Source organism: Mustelus asterias, chromosome 10 (assembly GCF_964213995.1).
Source record: "Mustelus asterias chromosome 10, sMusAst1.hap1.1, whole genome shotgun sequence".
Taxonomy (NCBI): Eukaryota; Metazoa; Chordata; class Chondrichthyes; order Carcharhiniformes; family Triakidae; genus Mustelus; species Mustelus asterias.
Window position 1 is genome coordinate 35,364,549 of NC_135810.1, and position 17,179 is coordinate 35,381,727.

Sequence of the window (17,179 nt, forward strand, 5' to 3'; positions counted from 1 at the left end):
TAAGAAAACATATTTATTAGTGGGTACCAAGCAGGTCCGTGTCCTGGCCGGTGCATGTGTGTGTATGTGCATATGTGTCTCTTATAACTGACAGAGGTCATTAAAATAGTGCCTGTAAAAGCTCGAAATATTTACCATTAAGGATTAACCCTTCTGAAGTCTCACAAGTGGGACATTGCATGTGCACTCAAAAAATTAAAAATGAGTGGTGTTTCCAGATTCTGCAGTTCCAGAATTGCGAGGTTGCAGTGTCAAACATTTCTGATGGCATTAATCGGGAGATAAATATTGGTCAAGAGAAAGGTGGCCAGGATATTGGAAATCTCCCCAGCGCTTCTTTAAATAATTTCATAGGGTCTTTTATACAGATTTGAACATACTTGGTTGGTTAGGTGTCATCTAAAAGGCTGGCAAATCTGACAGTACAACACTCTCTCAGAAATGACACAAGTGCAAAACACTGTGGATGCTGGAAATCTGAAATCAAGAGAGAAAATGCTGCAAAGAACAGGTTAGGCAGCATTTATAGAGAGATGAACAGGATTAACATTTCAGGTCTTTTCCCAGTTCTGATGAAAGGTCACAAGTTTGAAATGTTAACTTTATTTCTCTCTCAATAGGTGCTGCCTGATCTGTTGAGTATTTCCAGCCTTTTAACTCTCTGTTTGCCTACTTGTGACTCAGATACAAAAATGCTACCAACTTAGCAGGCTGGCACTCAAGACTACCTGATCCTGTTCTCCACAGCTGATTACAGTGTTTGAAATTCTGAAGATGTAGTTAGTGGATATTTCTGATCACACTCTCCTAGCTGCTGTACATGCTATATATTATTTGTAAGTCAGCAATGAGGAAGTTCAAGATAACTGCAAAACCTCATGGTTCAGACAATGTAACTAACTCATACTGTTTCAACTATCAATTGAATACCTCAATCATAACCAAGGAGCAAATTTATACATTCAGAACTTCATCTCTGTCAGCTGGGCTTGTCGTGAATTCTCTTCACCTCATGCCTCACTTGATCTTCGCTTCACAGAAAATTGAGGAGGTAAATTACTGATATGGTCTGGGCAGGTGAACCTTTGTCTCTTGAAGATAGACTCAAAATTATTCTGACTATAATCATATCGTAACTCACTGACAATTATTTATGATTATATTTTAACAATAAAGAAACAGGAAATATTTAAATGAGCCAGAAAGCTGTATTTTCAAGAATACCTTGTGATCGACTTCCAGATCCCCTTGTCTTCTGAACCTTCATCATTGAGAAGATGTTCATTTATTTTACCAGGCTTTTTGTGCACCTGTGCATCAATAAAACTAAACTATAATTGATGTAACTGACTGAAGCATAAATAACACATATCTATGCACAAGAAATCCAAATCTACAAATTGTTATGAATGAAGAATCAGAATTTTCTGACAACATTATTAATATGCTTACACTCCTTTCAAAAAAGAGAAAGTGTTTGGGCGTACAATTAGTCTTTCATAACTTTAAAGACATTGAGCTATGGGTAACTAGATATCCAAGTCTTGCTATAAATCATAATTCTGTTTCTCTTTCCCATATTCAAATCACATAAGTATGGATATAAATAGAATGAAACTAACAAAAACAATAGAAATATTAAAAATATTGAAAGAAACAAACTTTCTTTAATACACATAACATTTTAAACCAAAGAAGTGAATGACTGCAAACACCAATAAAAAGACCAAGGTGTTTGTCGTCAACTTTCCTTGAATTTCCTTGGATATTAAAAAAAAGGAAGGTCTGTAGTGTTTCCGTTATATTTAGCATGGTCTGCCCGAGTTGAAAAAGTGTAAGAACTTCAGTTTCTCTTCTTCAACAACACAAAACCTAATTTTAATAATAATACTGTAGATGTAAAGAAACAAACTTGACTCTCCGGCAGTTCATGCCCTGTTACCGCTACAAGCAAGGATGGAGAATTTGGCGCTCAACCAAATCTTCGTTCACTGCAGAGGGACCAGAGAATCCCAGTTATGAACAACTAGAGAATACCACCTCCCCATCACCCGACTAGAGTGAGGAAATTAGTCTGACTAGATCGCTTGACAGAGAAGCAGGAATGATTCAATGGCCTCCTTCTGTGCAATAAATTACTCTCTGATTCTATGACATTAATAATGTCTTGTCAAGTTCCACTGGTGCATTGGCTGCCTAAATTGATGCCTGCCCTGAAATCAAAATGGGTGAGCCTCCAACAGTAGTTAGAAATTTTCTTTTTCAATTTGTGTTTCATGAACCCCTCTGGGTAAAAAATCCCACCTAAATCTTCTGTCTCTCACCTTGAACCTACACCCGTTTATGACTGACCCTTCAACTAAGAGAACCAGCTGTTCCTTATTCACTCTGTCCATGTCCCCCATAATTTTGTACACCTCAATCAGGTTGCCCTGCTACAACAGAGTCTTCTCTGCTCCAACAAAAATAACCCAATCCTATCCAACCTCTCCTCATAACTTAAGTGTTCCATCCCAGGCAATATCCTGGTGAATCTTCTCTACATCCCCTACAGTGTGCTAGAATGTAACCGGTGACAACTTTGATTGGATGTAATGTGACCAATGGGAACAAGATGTGAGGGTCAGCTGACCCAGTAAAACATGGAACCAATCACAGAGTGATGTAATAGTCAGCTGACCAGCTGATTCACTATAAATAAGGAACTATGTAGAATTGTGGGGAGCTTGGAGTGGTCCAGGGTGAGGCCCCAAGTTTGGAGTAATGATGTTTCTTTATTAGACCCTTTCTTTGATTTTTAAGTTGGAGTAAGTTTTGTTATATTTTCATTAGCTGCATTTTGAAGAGTTCCTTCTGAGGAAACATTGGTGGCAGAGGAAAACCGATCGTAATTTGCTGTTTGTTTTTGAAGAAGTGCCACAACGATGGCAAAAGGGAGAAGTAAACCGGTGGGATTGGATTGTCCCCCTGTCTTTTCAGATGCTGAACCATATCAGCAATGGAAGGCAAAGGTGGAAATGTGGACCCTTGTCACCACAATACTGAAACGAAAAGCAAAGGTATGGCATTAGCTTTCTTGCTTCCAATTAGGAACAAGAAGCAAAGTATTTTCTGAATGGACAGCAGATGCCCTGAATAATGAAGAAGAGCTACAGCTCCTGCTACAATGCTTAGATAAGTTTTACCAGAAAGATGAGTTCTTGGAGAATTATGAAGGATCTTAAAATCTTAGAATCCTTACAGCACAAAGTGGCCATTTGGTCCATCGAGTCTGCACTGACCACAATCCCACCCAGGCCCTACCCCCATATCCCTACATATTTTACCCACTAATCCCTCTAACCTACACATCTCAGGACACTTAGGGCAATTTTAGCTTGGCCAATCAACCTAACCCGCATATCTTTGGACTGGGTGATGTTTGACAGGATGAAGTGACAAGACACCCAGTCCCTGGAAGAATATATTATGGATTGTGATAGAGGCTAATGAAATTTAATTTGGAGGTTCCAGATGCAGTATTGGCCTTTAAGTTGTTGGACTGTGCATGTCTGTTGCATATGGATACTCTTTCAGTAATGACAGGAATACAATTAAGGGGAACCAAGACCCTCTTTGATCAAATGGCAGCATCATTAAAAAAGTTTTCGGGAAACAATTCTTCCCTGACACCTTGTTCAATACAGACTGGAATGTCATAGTGCCCAGAACAGAGGAGTCAATGGTGACTCAACCCTGTGCCAGACCAAATGGTACATGAAGGCCTTTAAACAGAGACAGTTATGTTGATAACAGACCTAGTGTCAAAAATGGTTATAACCAATTTGAAAATGGGGAAAGAAGTCGCACATGGGATTCTGATAAAAGACATTTAAATCAAAGGAATGCTAGAGTGATTGTGAATCACTTTTAACATTTAAGAAAAATTTGGACAGGTTCATGGATGAGAGAGCTGTGGAGGGATATGGTCCAAGTGCAGGTCAGTGGGACTCGGCAAAAAATGGTTCGGCACAGACAAGAAGGGCCAAAAGGCCTGTTTCTGAGCTGTAATTTTCTATGATTCTATGAGGAAGTCGGTGCAGTTTTTCGCTGTGGCACGTCGGAACTGTCGATCGATGAGTTGAGTGCCATATCCTGTCCTTATGAGGGCATCTTTCAGCGTCTGGAGGTGCTGGAAGTTGAGATGCTGTTCCTCCAGTTTGCGTTGAGCTTCACTGGAACATTGCAGCAAGCCAAGGACGGACATTTGGGCATGGAAGCAGGATAGTGTTAAAATGGCAAGCAACCGGAAGGTCAGGGTACTGATTGCTGAGCACCTTCAGTCTGTGCGCAAAGCAATCACCCAGTCTACGCTTGGTCTCCTCTATAATTGGAGAGACCACATTGGGCGCAGCAAATGCAACAGACCAAATTGAAAATGGTGCAAGTGAAATGCTGCTTAACCTGGAATTAATGTTTTGGACCTCGGATAGTAAGCATAGAAGAGGTAAAGGGACAGGTGTTACACCTTTTGCGATTGCATGAGATGATGCCATGAGTGATGGGAGAGGTGTTAGGTATAGTGGAGGAGTGGACTAGGTTATCCTGGAAGGAACAGTCTCTATGGAATGCTGACAGAGTGAAGGGAAGGTGTGTTTGGGGTTGGCGAAAATGGTGGCGGATTATGCTTTGCATGTAGAGGCTGGCAGGGTGAAATGTGAGAACAAGGGGGACTCTATCCTTGTTCTGGATGGAGGGGAGGGAGTGAGGGTCGTGGCGCGGGAGATGGACTGCATGCTGTTGAGGGCCCTGTCGACAACTGTAGACGGGAATCCCCGGTTGAGGAAAATGGAGCACATATTAGAAGCACCACTTTGGAAAGTGGCATCATCGGAACAAATGCAACGGAGGTGAAGGAGCTGAGAGAAAGGGATGGAGTCCTTGGAGGATATAGGGTGTGACAAGCTGTGGGAGTCGGTGAGCTTGTAATGGATATTGGTAGATTGTCTCCACTTCCGGCAATAGACTAAGGTCAAGGAAGGAAAGTGTCTGAGATGGATCAGGTGAAGGCGATGGAGGGGTGAAAACTGGAAGCAAAGTTGATGGATTGAAGTCTGGACGAGAGCATGAAATAGCACCAAAATAGTCATCAATGTACCGGTAAAGGAGTTATGGAAAGGGACCTGGGTAGGCCTGGAACAAGGAATGTTCCACATACCCATAAAAAGACAAGTATAGCTAGGACCCATGCGGGTACCCATTGCTACTCCTTTGATTTGGAGAAAGTGGGATGAGTTGTTGAGAGATCGAACAAGTTCAGCCAAGCGGAGGAGTGGTGGTGGAAGGGAATTGTTTAGGCCTCTTTTCAAGAAAGAAGCAATGAACTCTCAGGCCATCCTGGTATGGGATGGAGGTATGGAGAGATTGCACATCCATGGTGAATAGAAGGTGATTAGGGCCTGCGAACTGGAAGCTGTCAATATGATGCAGGGCATCAGAGGAATCCTGGATGTAGGTGGGGAGGGAATGGACCAGGGGAGTGAGGATGGAGTCAAGGTAAGAAGAAATAAGTTCAGAGGGGCAGGAACATGTTGACACAATGGGCCTACCAGGACAGTCCTTTTTGTGGATTTTGGGAAGTAGGTAGAAGCAGGCTGTCCGGGGTTGGGAAACTGAGGTTGGAAGCTGTGAGGGGAAGTCATCTGGAGGAAGAGGTCTGTGACGGTGTTGGAAGATAATGGTTTGATGTTCAGTGGTGTGGTCATGGCCCAGGGGGAGGTAAGAGGAAGTATCTGTATACTACAAGGGAAGGGAATGAAAGATGAGTCAAATGCGAGGTGATTCATTTTGGTAGGACAAATTTAAATGTGGACTACAGGGTCAAAGGTAGGGTTCTGAAGAATGTGGAGGAACAGAGAGATCTTGGGGTTCATATCCATAGATCTCTGAAGGTTGCCACTCAAGTAGATAGAGCCGTGAAGAAGGCCTATAGTGTGTTAGCGTTCATTAACAGGGGGTTTGAGTTTAAGAGCCGTGGGGTTATGCTGCAACTGTACAGGATCTTGGTGAGACCACAGTTGGAATATTGTGTGCAGTTCTGGTCACCTCACTATAAGAAGGATGTGGAGACACTGGAAAGAGTGCAAAGGAGATTTACCAGGATGCTGCCTGGTTTGGAGAGTAGGTCTTATGAGGAAAGGTTGAGGGAACTTGGGCTTTTCTCTTTGGAGCGGAGAAGGTTGAGAGGAGACTTGATAGAGGTTTATAAGATGATGAGGGGGATAGATAGAGTGAACGTTCAAAGACTATTTCCTCGGGTGAATGGAGTGGTAACTAGGGGGCATAACTATAGGGTTCATGGTGGGAGATATAGGAAGGATGTCCGAGGTAGGTTTTTTACTCAGAGTGGTTGGGGTGTGGAATGGACTGCCTGCAGTGATAGTGGAGTCAGAAACTTTAGGAACATTTAAGAAGCTATTGGATAGGCACATGGAGTACTTCGGGATGATAGGGAGGAAATAGCTTGATCTGGGTTTCAGACAAAGCTTGGCACAACAACGTGGGCCGAAGGGCCTGTTCTGTGCTGTACTGTTCTATGTTCTATGAGTCATCACTATAGAAACCAGGGGAAAAGACTGCTAATAGCTGTCCACAGAGAATAAAGGGTGCGAATGGCCAAACGGCAGAGAAGCTGCACGCCACCACCAAACACACCTTCCCTTCGCTCCCTCTGTCAGCATTCCGCAGAGACCATTCCCTCTGGGATAGCCCACTCCTCCACTGTAGCCAACACCTCTGTCACACATGGCACCTTCCCATGCAATTGCAGAAGGTGTAACACCTGTCCCTTTACCTTTTCTATGCTACCATCCCAAGGTCCAAAACATTCATTCCAGGTTAAGCAGCATTTCATTTGCACCTCTTTCAATTTGGTGCATTGCATTTGCTGCTCCCAATGTGGTGTCCTCTATACTGGAGAGACCAAGTGTAGACTGGGTGTTTGCTTTGCTGAGCACATTTGGTCTGTGTGCAATCACAGTATAAATATCTCCCACTTTCTATGCCTTTTAGTTTTGACATAGGGTCGTCTGGACTTGAAACGTCAGCTCTTTTCTCTCCTTACAGATGCTGCCAGACCTGCTGAGATTTTCCAGCGTTTTCTCTTTTGGTTTTAGATTCCAGCATCTGCAGTAATTTGTTTTTATCCGAAAGCTGTGGTATTTGGGAAAACTGTGGACCTACATTTTACAAGATCTGGCCATTATTGTCTTCCTTTAAATGAACCCAAATTATCAAACCAAAGGATTCATGAGGCATTAGTGTCGCTAACAGACAACAGCATGATGGACAAAAAGATTATTCTGAAACTCCATAAACAGTTTGATCATCCAGCACCACAGAAACTGAAAACACTGCTGCAGGTGTGCTGGACAAAGGATATAATGATCTCCTAGAACAAATATCAGCCCAGTGTGAAATTTGCAAAAAATATAGAAGGACACCCTAGTGTCCATTCATGAGTCTACTGCTAGCATGAGATTTCAATGATGTAGTGGTGATGGATCTTAAGATATGGGACAAGGACAAAGGCGTCTATCTATTGCATTTTGTGGACATGGCCATCTGGTTTAGCATATCCACGGTGGTTTACAGCAAAGATAAAAAGACCATTATAAAATTAAGACCAACAGGATTGGGGGTACCGTCTAAATTTTTGACGGACAATGGGGGCGAATTTGCAAATGATGAATTTCAAGATATGTGTGAAGGGTTACAAGTTCCTTGCTAACTTGTAACCCTCAATCGAGCCATCTGAACCTTGTTTCCTCATCCCTACATAAGCTTCCCTCTTCCTTTTCACAAGGTTCTATGGTTCTATAATTACCTCTCCCCCAATTGTAAACCTTGCCCTGCCGTACGGCCCTATCCCTCTCCATTGCAATAACAAAAGACACCGAATTCCCATTGATTTCCTTACAGAAAGAATATCTTGGGATTATCCTTACTTTTACCAGCCAGAGCTTTCTCATATCCCCTTTGCCTTCCTAATTATTTTCTTAAGCTCCACCCTGCACTTTCTCTACTTCACTAATGCCTCTGTTGATTTGCTCCCCTTGTACCTGTTAAAAACCTTTCTGTTCCATATCTCCGGCCATCCCTTATTCTCTCCAAGTTACTCCTTCCTATCACCCTAGAGGGAACATGCTGAGCTTTTAACCTCCCCATTTCCTTTTTGAACACCCCACCCTCCCCCACCCCCCCCCACCCCCCACCCCCCACCCCCCCCCTCACCCCCCACCCCCCCCCCCCCCCACCCCCCACCCCCCACCTCACCCCCCACCCCCCCCCCCCCCCCCACCCCCCCCCCCACCCCGCCCACCCCCCCCCCACCCCCCCCCCCCCCCCACCCCCCCCCCCCCACCCCACCCCCCCCCCCCCACACCCCCCCCCCCCCACACCCCCCCCCACCCCCCCCCCCCCCACCCCCCCCCCCCACACCCCCCCCCCCACCCCCCCCCCCCCCACACCCCCCCCCCCACACCCCCCCCCCCACCCCCCCCCCCCCCCCCACACCCCCCCCCCACACCCCCCCCCCCACACCCCCCACCCCACCCCCCCCCCCCCCCACCCCCCCCCCACCCCCCAATTAATTGAATTGTTTATTTATTTAATTAGTCAGCTAGTGTGTGTATTTTTTTGGCCTTTACTTTAACAGCAGTTTTTCAAGTTTAAAGTGAAAACTAGAAGTGGGCAGCAAAGGAGTCTGGGAAGGGTTTTTATTTTAACTTTAAAAGTCAGTTACCTGGGAGGTTCCCCCCTCATTGATCCACTGGAGCAAGCTGAGAGGGGTGATTGAAAAGCAGCAGTGCTGGTAAGAGATTAATTGGATTAATTGAATTGTTTATTTATTTAATTAGTCAGCTAGTGTGTGTATTTTTTTGGCCTTTACTTTAACAGCAGTTTTTCAAGTTTAAAGTGAAAACTAGAAGTGGGCAGCAAAGGAGTCTGGGAAGGGTTTTTATTTTAACTTTAAAAGTCAGTTACCTGGGAGGTTCCCCCCTCATTGATCCACTGGAGCAAGCTGAGAGGGGTGATTGAAAAGCAGCAGTGCTGGTAAGAGATTAATTGGATTAATTGAATTGTTTATTTATTTAATTAGTCAGCTAGTGTGTGTATTTTTTTGGCCTTTACTTTAACAGCAGTTTTTCAAGTTTAAAGTGAAAACTAGAAGTGGGCAGCAAAGGAGTCTGGGAAGGGTTTTTATTTTAACTTTAAAAGTCAGTTACCTGGGAGGTTCCCCCCTCATTGATCCACTGGAGCAAGCTGAGAGGGGTGATTGAAAAGCAGCAGTGCTGGTAAGAGATTAATTGGATTAATTGAATTGTTTATTTATTTAATTAGTCAGCTAGTGTGTGTATTTTTTTGGCCTTTACTTTAACAGCAGTTTTTCAAGTTTAAAGTGAAAACTAGAAGTGGGCAGCAAAGGAGTCTGGGAAGGGTTTTTATTTTAACTTTAAAAGTCAGTTACCTGGGAGGTTCCCCCCTCATTGATCCACTGGAGCAAGCTGAGAGGGGTGATTGAAAAGCAGCAGTGCTGGTAAGAGATTAATTGGATTAATTGAATTGTTTATTTATTTAATTAGTCAGCTAGTGTGTGTATTTTTTTGGCCTTTACTTTAACAGCAGTTTTTCAAGTTTAAAGTGAAAACTAGAAGTGGGCAGCAAAGGAGTCTGGGAAGGGTTTTTATTTTAACTTTAAAAGTCAGTTACCTGGGAGGTTCCCCCCTCATTGATCCACTGGAGCAAGCTGAGAGGGGTGATTGAAAAGCAGCAGTGCTGGTAAGAGATTAATTGGATTAATTGAATTGTTTATTTATTTAATTAGTCAGCTAGTGTGTGTATTTTTTTGGCCTTTACTTTAACAGCAGTTTTTCAAGTTTAAAGTGAAAACTAGAAGTGGGCAGCAAAGGAGTCTGGGAAGGGTTTTTATTTTAACTTTAAAAGTCAGTTACCTGGGAGGTTCCCCCCTCATTGATCCACTGGAGCAAGCTGAGAGGGGTGATTGAAAAGCAGCAGTGCTGGTAAGAGATTAATTGGATTAATTGAATTGTTTATTTATTTAATTAGTCAGCTAGTGTGTGTATTTTTTTGGCCTTTACTTTAACAGCAGTTTTTCAAGTTTAAAGTGAAAACTAGAAGTGGGCAGCAAAGGAGTCTGGGAAGGGTTTTTATTTTAACTTTAAAAGTCAGTTACCTGGGAGGTTCCCCCCTCATTGATCCACTGGAGCAAGCTGAGAGGGGTGATTGAAAAGCAGCAGTGCTGGTAAGAGATTAATTGGATTAATTGAATTGTTTATTTATTTAATTAGTCAGCTAGTGTGTGTATTTTTTTGGCCTTTACTTTAACAGCAGTTTTTCAAGTTTAAAGTGAAAACTAGAAGTGGGCAGCAAAGGAGTCTGGGAAGGGTTTTTATTTTAACTTTAAAAGTCAGTTACCTGGGAGGTTCCCCCCTCATTGATCCACTGGAGCAAGCTGAGAGGGGTGATTGAAAAGCAGCAGTGCTGGTAAGAGATTAATTGGATTAATTGAATTGTTTATTTATTTAATTAGTCAGCTAGTGTGTGTATTTTTTTGGCCTTTACTTTAACAGCAGTTTTTCAAGTTTAAAGTGAAAACTAGAAGTGGGCAGCAAAGGAGTCTGGGAAGGGTTTTTATTTTAACTTTAAAAGTCAGTTACCTGGGAGGTTCCCCCCTCATTGATCCACTGGAGCAAGCTGAGAGGGGTGATTGAAAAGCAGCAGTGCTGGTAAGAGATTAATTGGATTAATTGAATTGTTTATTTATTTAATTAGTCAGCTAGTGTGTGTATTTTTTTGGCCTTTACTTTAACAGCAGTTTTTCAAGTTTAAAGTGAAAACTAGAAGTGGGCAGCAAAGGAGTCTGGGAAGGGTTTTTATTTTAACTTTAAAAGTCAGTTACCTGGGAGGTTCCCCCCTCATTGATCCACTGGAGCAAGCTGAGAGGGGTGATTGAAAAGCAGCAGTGCTGGTAAGAGATTAATTGGATTAATTGAATTGTTTATTTATTTAATTAGTCAGCTAGTGTGTGTATTTTTTTGGCCTTTACTTTAACAGCAGTTTTTCAAGTTTAAAGTGAAAACTAGAAGTGGGCAGCAAAGGAGTCTGGGAAGGGTTTTTATTTTAACTTTAAAAGTCAGTTACCTGGGAGGTTCCCCCCTCATTGATCCACTGGAGCAAGCTGAGAGGGGTGATTGAAAAGCAGCAGTGCTGGTAAGAGATTAATTGGATTAATTGAATTGTTTATTTATTTAATTAGTCAGCTAGTGTGTGTATTTTTTTGGCCTTTACTTTAACAGCAGTTTTTCAAGTTTAAAGTGAAAACTAGAAGTGGGCAGCAAAGGAGTCTGGGAAGGGTTTTTATTTTAACTTTAAAAGTCAGTTACCTGGGAGGTTCCCCCCTCATTGATCCACTGGAGCAAGCTGAGAGGGGTGATTGAAAAGCAGCAGTGCTGGTAAGAGATTAATTGGATTAATTGAATTGTTTATTTATTTAATTAGTCAGCTAGTGTGTGTATTTTTTTGGCCTTTACTTTAACAGCAGTTTTTCAAGTTTAAAGTGAAAACTAGAAGTGGGCAGCAAAGGAGTCTGGGAAGGGTTTTTATTTTAACTTTAAAAGTCAGTTACCTGGGAGGTTCCCCCCTCATTGATCCACTGGAGCAAGCTGAGAGGGGTGATTGAAAAGCAGCAGTGCTGGTAAGAGATTAATTGGATTAATTGAATTGTTTATTTATTTAATTAGTCAGCTAGTGTGTGTATTTTTTTGGCCTTTACTTTAACAGCAGTTTTTCAAGTTTAAAGTGAAAACTAGAAGTGGGCAGCAAAGGAGTCTGGGAAGGGTTTTTATTTTAACTTTAAAAGTCAGTTACCTGGGAGGTTCCCCCCTCATTGATCCACTGGAGCAAGCTGAGAGGGGTGATTGAAAAGCAGCAGTGCTGGTAAGAGATTAATTGGATTAATTGAATTGTTTATTTATTTAATTAGTCAGCTAGTGTGTGTATTTTTTTGGCCTTTACTTTAACAGCAGTTTTTCAAGTTTAAAGTGAAAACTAGAAGTGGGCAGCAAAGGAGTCTGGGAAGGGTTTTTATTTTAACTTTAAAAGTCAGTTACCTGGGAGGTTCCCCCCTCATTGATCCACTGGAGCAAGCTGAGAGGGGTGATTGAAAAGCAGCAGTGCTGGTAAGAGATTAATTGGATTAATTGAATTGTTTATTTATTTAATTAGTCAGCTAGTGTGTGTATTTTTTTGGCCTTTACTTTAACAGCAGTTTTTCAAGTTTAAAGTGAAAACTAGAAGTGGGCAGCAAAGGAGTCTGGGAAGGGTTTTTATTTTAACTTTAAAAGTCAGTTACCTGGGAGGTTCCCCCCTCATTGATCCACTGGAGCAAGCTGAGAGGGGTGATTGAAAAGCAGCAGTGCTGGTAAGAGATTAATTGGATTAATTGAATTGTTTATTTATTTAATTAGTCAGCTAGTGTGTGTATTTTTTTGGCCTTTACTTTAACAGCAGTTTTTCAAGTTTAAAGTGAAAACTAGAAGTGGGCAGCAAAGGAGTCTGGGAAGGGTTTTTATTTTAACTTTAAAAGTCAGTTACCTGGGAGGTTCCCCCCTCATTGATCCACTGGAGCAAGCTGAGAGGGGTGATTGAAAAGCAGCAGTGCTGGTAAGAGATTAATTGGATTAATTGAATTGTTTATTTATTTAATTAGTCAGCTAGTGTGTGTATTTTTTTGGCCTTTACTTTAACAGCAGTTTTTCAAGTTTAAAGTGAAAACTAGAAGTGGGCAGCAAAGGAGTCTGGGAAGGGTTTTTATTTTAACTTTAAAAGTCAGTTACCTGGGAGGTTCCCCCCTCATTGATCCACTGGAGCAAGCTGAGAGGGGTGATTGAAAAGCAGCAGTGCTGGTAAGAGATTAATTGGATTAATTGAATTGTTTATTTATTTAATTAGTCAGCTAGTGTGTGTATTTTTTTGGCCTTTACTTTAACAGCAGTTTTTCAAGTTTAAAGTGAAAACTAGAAGTGGGCAGCAAAGGAGTCTGGGAAGGGTTTTTATTTTAACTTTAAAAGTCAGTTACCTGGGAGGTTCCCCCCTCATTGATCCACTGGAGCAAGCTGAGAGGGGTGATTGAAAAGCAGCAGTGCTGGTAAGAGATTAATTGGATTAATTGAATTGTTTATTTATTTAATTAGTCAGCTAGTGTGTGTATTTTTTTGGCCTTTACTTTAACAGCAGTTTTTCAAGTTTAAAGTGAAAACTAGAAGTGGGCAGCAAAGGAGTCTGGGAAGGGTTTTTATTTTAACTTTAAAAGTCAGTTACCTGGGAGGTTCCCCCCTCATTGATCCACTGGAGCAAGCTGAGAGGGGTGATTGAAAAGCAGCAGTGCTGGTAAGAGATTAATTGGATTAATTGAATTGTTTATTTATTTAATTAGTCAGCTAGTGTGTGTATTTTTTTGGCCTTTACTTTAACAGCAGTTTTTCAAGTTTAAAGTGAAAACTAGAAGTGGGCAGCAAAGGAGTCTGGGAAGGGTTTTTATTTTAACTTTAAAAGTCAGTTACCTGGGAGGTTCCCCCCTCATTGATCCACTGGAGCAAGCTGAGAGGGGTGATTGAAAAGCAGCAGTGCTGGTAAGAGATTAATTGGATTAATTGAATTGTTTATTTATTTAATTAGTCAGCTAGTGTGTGTATTTTTTTGGCCTTTACTTTAACAGCAGTTTTTCAAGTTTAAAGTGAAAACTAGAAGTGGGCAGCAAAGGAGTCTGGGAAGGGTTTTTATTTTAACTTTAAAAGTCAGTTACCTGGGAGGTTCCCCCCTCATTGATCCACTGGAGCAAGCTGAGAGGGGTGATTGAAAAGCAGCAGTGCTGGTAAGAGATTAATTGGATTAATTGAATTGTTTATTTATTTAATTAGTCAGCTAGTGTGTGTATTTTTTTGGCCTTTACTTTAACAGCAGTTTTTCAAGTTTAAAGTGAAAACTAGAAGTGGGCAGCAAAGGAGTCTGGGAAGGGTTTTTATTTTAACTTTAAAAGTCAGTTACCTGGGAGGTTCCCCCCTCATTGATCCACTGGAGCAAGCTGAGAGGGGTGATTGAAAAGCAGCAGTGCTGGTAAGAGATTAATTGGATTAATTGAATTGTTTATTTATTTAATTAGTCAGCTAGTGTGTGTATTTTTTTGGCCTTTACTTTAACAGCAGTTTTTCAAGTTTAAAGTGAAAACTAGAAGTGGGCAGCAAAGGAGTCTGGGAAGGGTTTTTATTTTAACTTTAAAAGTCAGTTACCTGGGAGGTTCCCCCCTCATTGATCCACTGGAGCAAGCTGAGAGGGGTGATTGAAAAGCAGCAGTGCTGGTAAGAGATTAATTGGATTAATTGAATTGTTTATTTATTTAATTAGTCAGCTAGTGTGTGTATTTTTTTGGCCTTTACTTTAACAGCAGTTTTTCAAGTTTAAAGTGAAAACTAGAAGTGGGCAGCAAAGGAGTCTGGGAAGGGTTTTTATTTTAACTTTAAAAGTCAGTTACCTGGGAGGTTCCCCCCTCATTGATCCACTGGAGCAAGCTGAGAGGGGTGATTGAAAAGCAGCAGTGCTGGTAAGAGATTAATTGGATTAATTGAATTGTTTATTTATTTAATTAGTCAGCTAGTGTGTGTATTTTTTTGGCCTTTACTTTAACAGCAGTTTTTCAAGTTTAAAGTGAAAACTAGAAGTGGGCAGCAAAGGAGTCTGGGAAGGGTTTTTATTTTAACTTTAAAAGTCAGTTACCTGGGAGGTTCCCCCCTCATTGATCCACTGGAGCAAGCTGAGAGGGGTGATTGAAAAGCAGCAGTGCTGGTAAGAGATTAATTGGATTAATTGAATTGTTTATTTATTTAATTAGTCAGCTAGTGTGTGTATTTTTTTGGCCTTTACTTTAACAGCAGTTTTTCAAGTTTAAAGTGAAAACTAGAAGTGGGCAGCAAAGGAGTCTGGGAAGGGTTTTTATTTTAACTTTAAAAGTCAGTTACCTGGGAGGTTCCCCCCTCATTGATCCACTGGAGCAAGCTGAGAGGGGTGATTGAAAAGCAGCAGTGCTGGTAAGAGATTAATTGGATTAATTGAATTGTTTATTTATTTAATTAGTCAGCTAGTGTGTGTATTTTTTTGGCCTTTACTTTAACAGCAGTTTTTCAAGTTTAAAGTGAAAACTAGAAGTGGGCAGCAAAGGAGTCTGGGAAGGGTTTTTATTTTAACTTTAAAAGTCAGTTACCTGGGAGGTTCCCCCCTCATTGATCCACTGGAGCAAGCTGAGAGGGGTGATTGAAAAGCAGCAGTGCTGGTAAGAGATTAATTGGATTAATTGAATTGTTTATTTATTTAATTAGTCAGCTAGTGTGTGTATTTTTTTGGCCTTTACTTTAACAGCAGTTTTTCAAGTTTAAAGTGAAAACTAGAAGTGGGCAGCAAAGGAGTCTGGGAAGGGTTTTTATTTTAACTTTAAAAGTCAGTTACCTGGGAGGTTCCCCCTCAGTAGTAGTTTTTTTTTTTCTCTCGGGCCCCTAGCCCTATAAATTGGTGCAGAGGAGATACCCGATCCTCTACACTGGTAGAGGATCCCACCCTTCCATCCTCCTCTAACCTAATTATAAGTGTGGGGAAGTTTTTTGTTTTCTTTTTTTCTTGCTGGTAATGGCTTCAGGGATGGCAGTTCAGGCAGTATGCTGCATCTCCTGTGGGATGTATGTGGTGAGGAAATCCAGTAGTGTTTCAGGAGATTTTAGTTGTAAGAAGTGCATTAGATTGCAGCTTCTGGAGGAGCGTGTAAAGGAGCTGGAGGGGGAGGTAGAGGAACTCCGCATAATTCGGGAGGCGGAGGTGGAAGTTGATAGGAGTTATAGAGAAATAGTAACTCCTAGAAATGAGGCTTGGGTCAATGCCAGGAGGAGGGGTAAGAAGCAATCGGGAAGACAATCCCCTGGGGCGGTTCCCCTCCATAATAGGTTTTCGGTGCTGGAGGCTACAGTTGAGGAGGAATCAACTGAGCATAGAGAGCAGATCTCTGGGGGTGAGCCGAGTGAGAAAGCTCAGGTGGTTAGGGGCTGTAAAAGACTGGGCCTTGTGATTGGGGACTCCACAATTAAGGGGACAGATAGGAGAGTCGGAACTAAAGGTAGGGACTCAGGGTTGGTGTGTTGCCTACCAGGGGCTGGGGTCCGGGATGTGTCTGACAGGGTATTCAGGACTCTTAGGGGGGAGGGAGATAAACCACAAGTTATTGTACATGTGGGGACACACGACATAGGGAGGATAGGGGAAGGGGATATTAGGCAGGGATTTATGGAGTTGGGGTGGAAACTAAAGGCCAAGACTGACAGAGTGGTTATCTCTGGACTCTTGCCTGTACCACGGGATAGTTTAGAGAGGAATAGGGAGAGGGAAGGTTTGAATTCATGGCTGAGGGGATGGTGCAGGAGGGAGGGGGTTCAGGTACTTAAGCAATTGGGGCTCGTACTGGGGAAGGTGTGACCTCTATGAGAAGGATGGTCTACACCTTAATCAGAAGGGGACCAATATCCTGGGGGGTAAATTTGCTAAGGCCATGCAGGGAGGTTTAAACTGATTCGGGGGGGGGGAGGGATCCTGAGTAGTGGGGCTGAAAGTGAGGGATGCATGGATGGGGACTGCAATGCACGGCATTGCAGAGGTGGGGTGGAGCAGGGTTTGAAATGTGTATACTTCAATGCCAGGAGTATTCGCAATAAAGTGGGTGAACTTGCAGCGTGGATCAGTACCTGGGACTTCGATGTTGTGGCTATTTCAGAGACATGGATAGAGCAGGGGCAGGAATGGATGCTGCAGGTCCCGGGGTTCAAATGTTTTAGTCGAAGTAGGGAAGGAGGTAGAAGAGGGGGAGGGGTAGCATTATTGGTCAGAGATTGTATCACAGTGTCAGAGAGGAGGTTTGATGAGGACTTATCTGTTGAGGTAGTATGGGCGGAGATTAGAAATAGGAGAGGAGAGGTCACCCTGTTGGGAGTCTTTTATAGACCTCCTAAAAGTTCTAGAGAGGTTGAGGAAAGGATTGCGGAGTCAATCCTGCTTAGGAGTGAAAGTAATAGGGCAATTGTTATGG

General features: G+C 42.3%; 1 protein-coding gene across 2 annotated transcripts in view; it reads right to left on the reverse strand.

The window, feature by feature from the left end:
* Positions 1-17,179, reverse strand: part of uggt2 (UDP-glucose glycoprotein glucosyltransferase 2) — a 608,113-nt gene that overhangs the window by 111,812 nt on the left and 479,122 nt on the right. For both annotated transcript variants that reach the window (XM_078221650.1, XM_078221652.1), the window contains one exon: positions 1,225-1,310. In XM_078221650.1, coding sequence (XP_078077776.1) covers positions 1,225-1,310 — 86 coding nt within the window. The remainder of the gene's footprint in view (positions 1-1,224; positions 1,311-17,179) is intronic.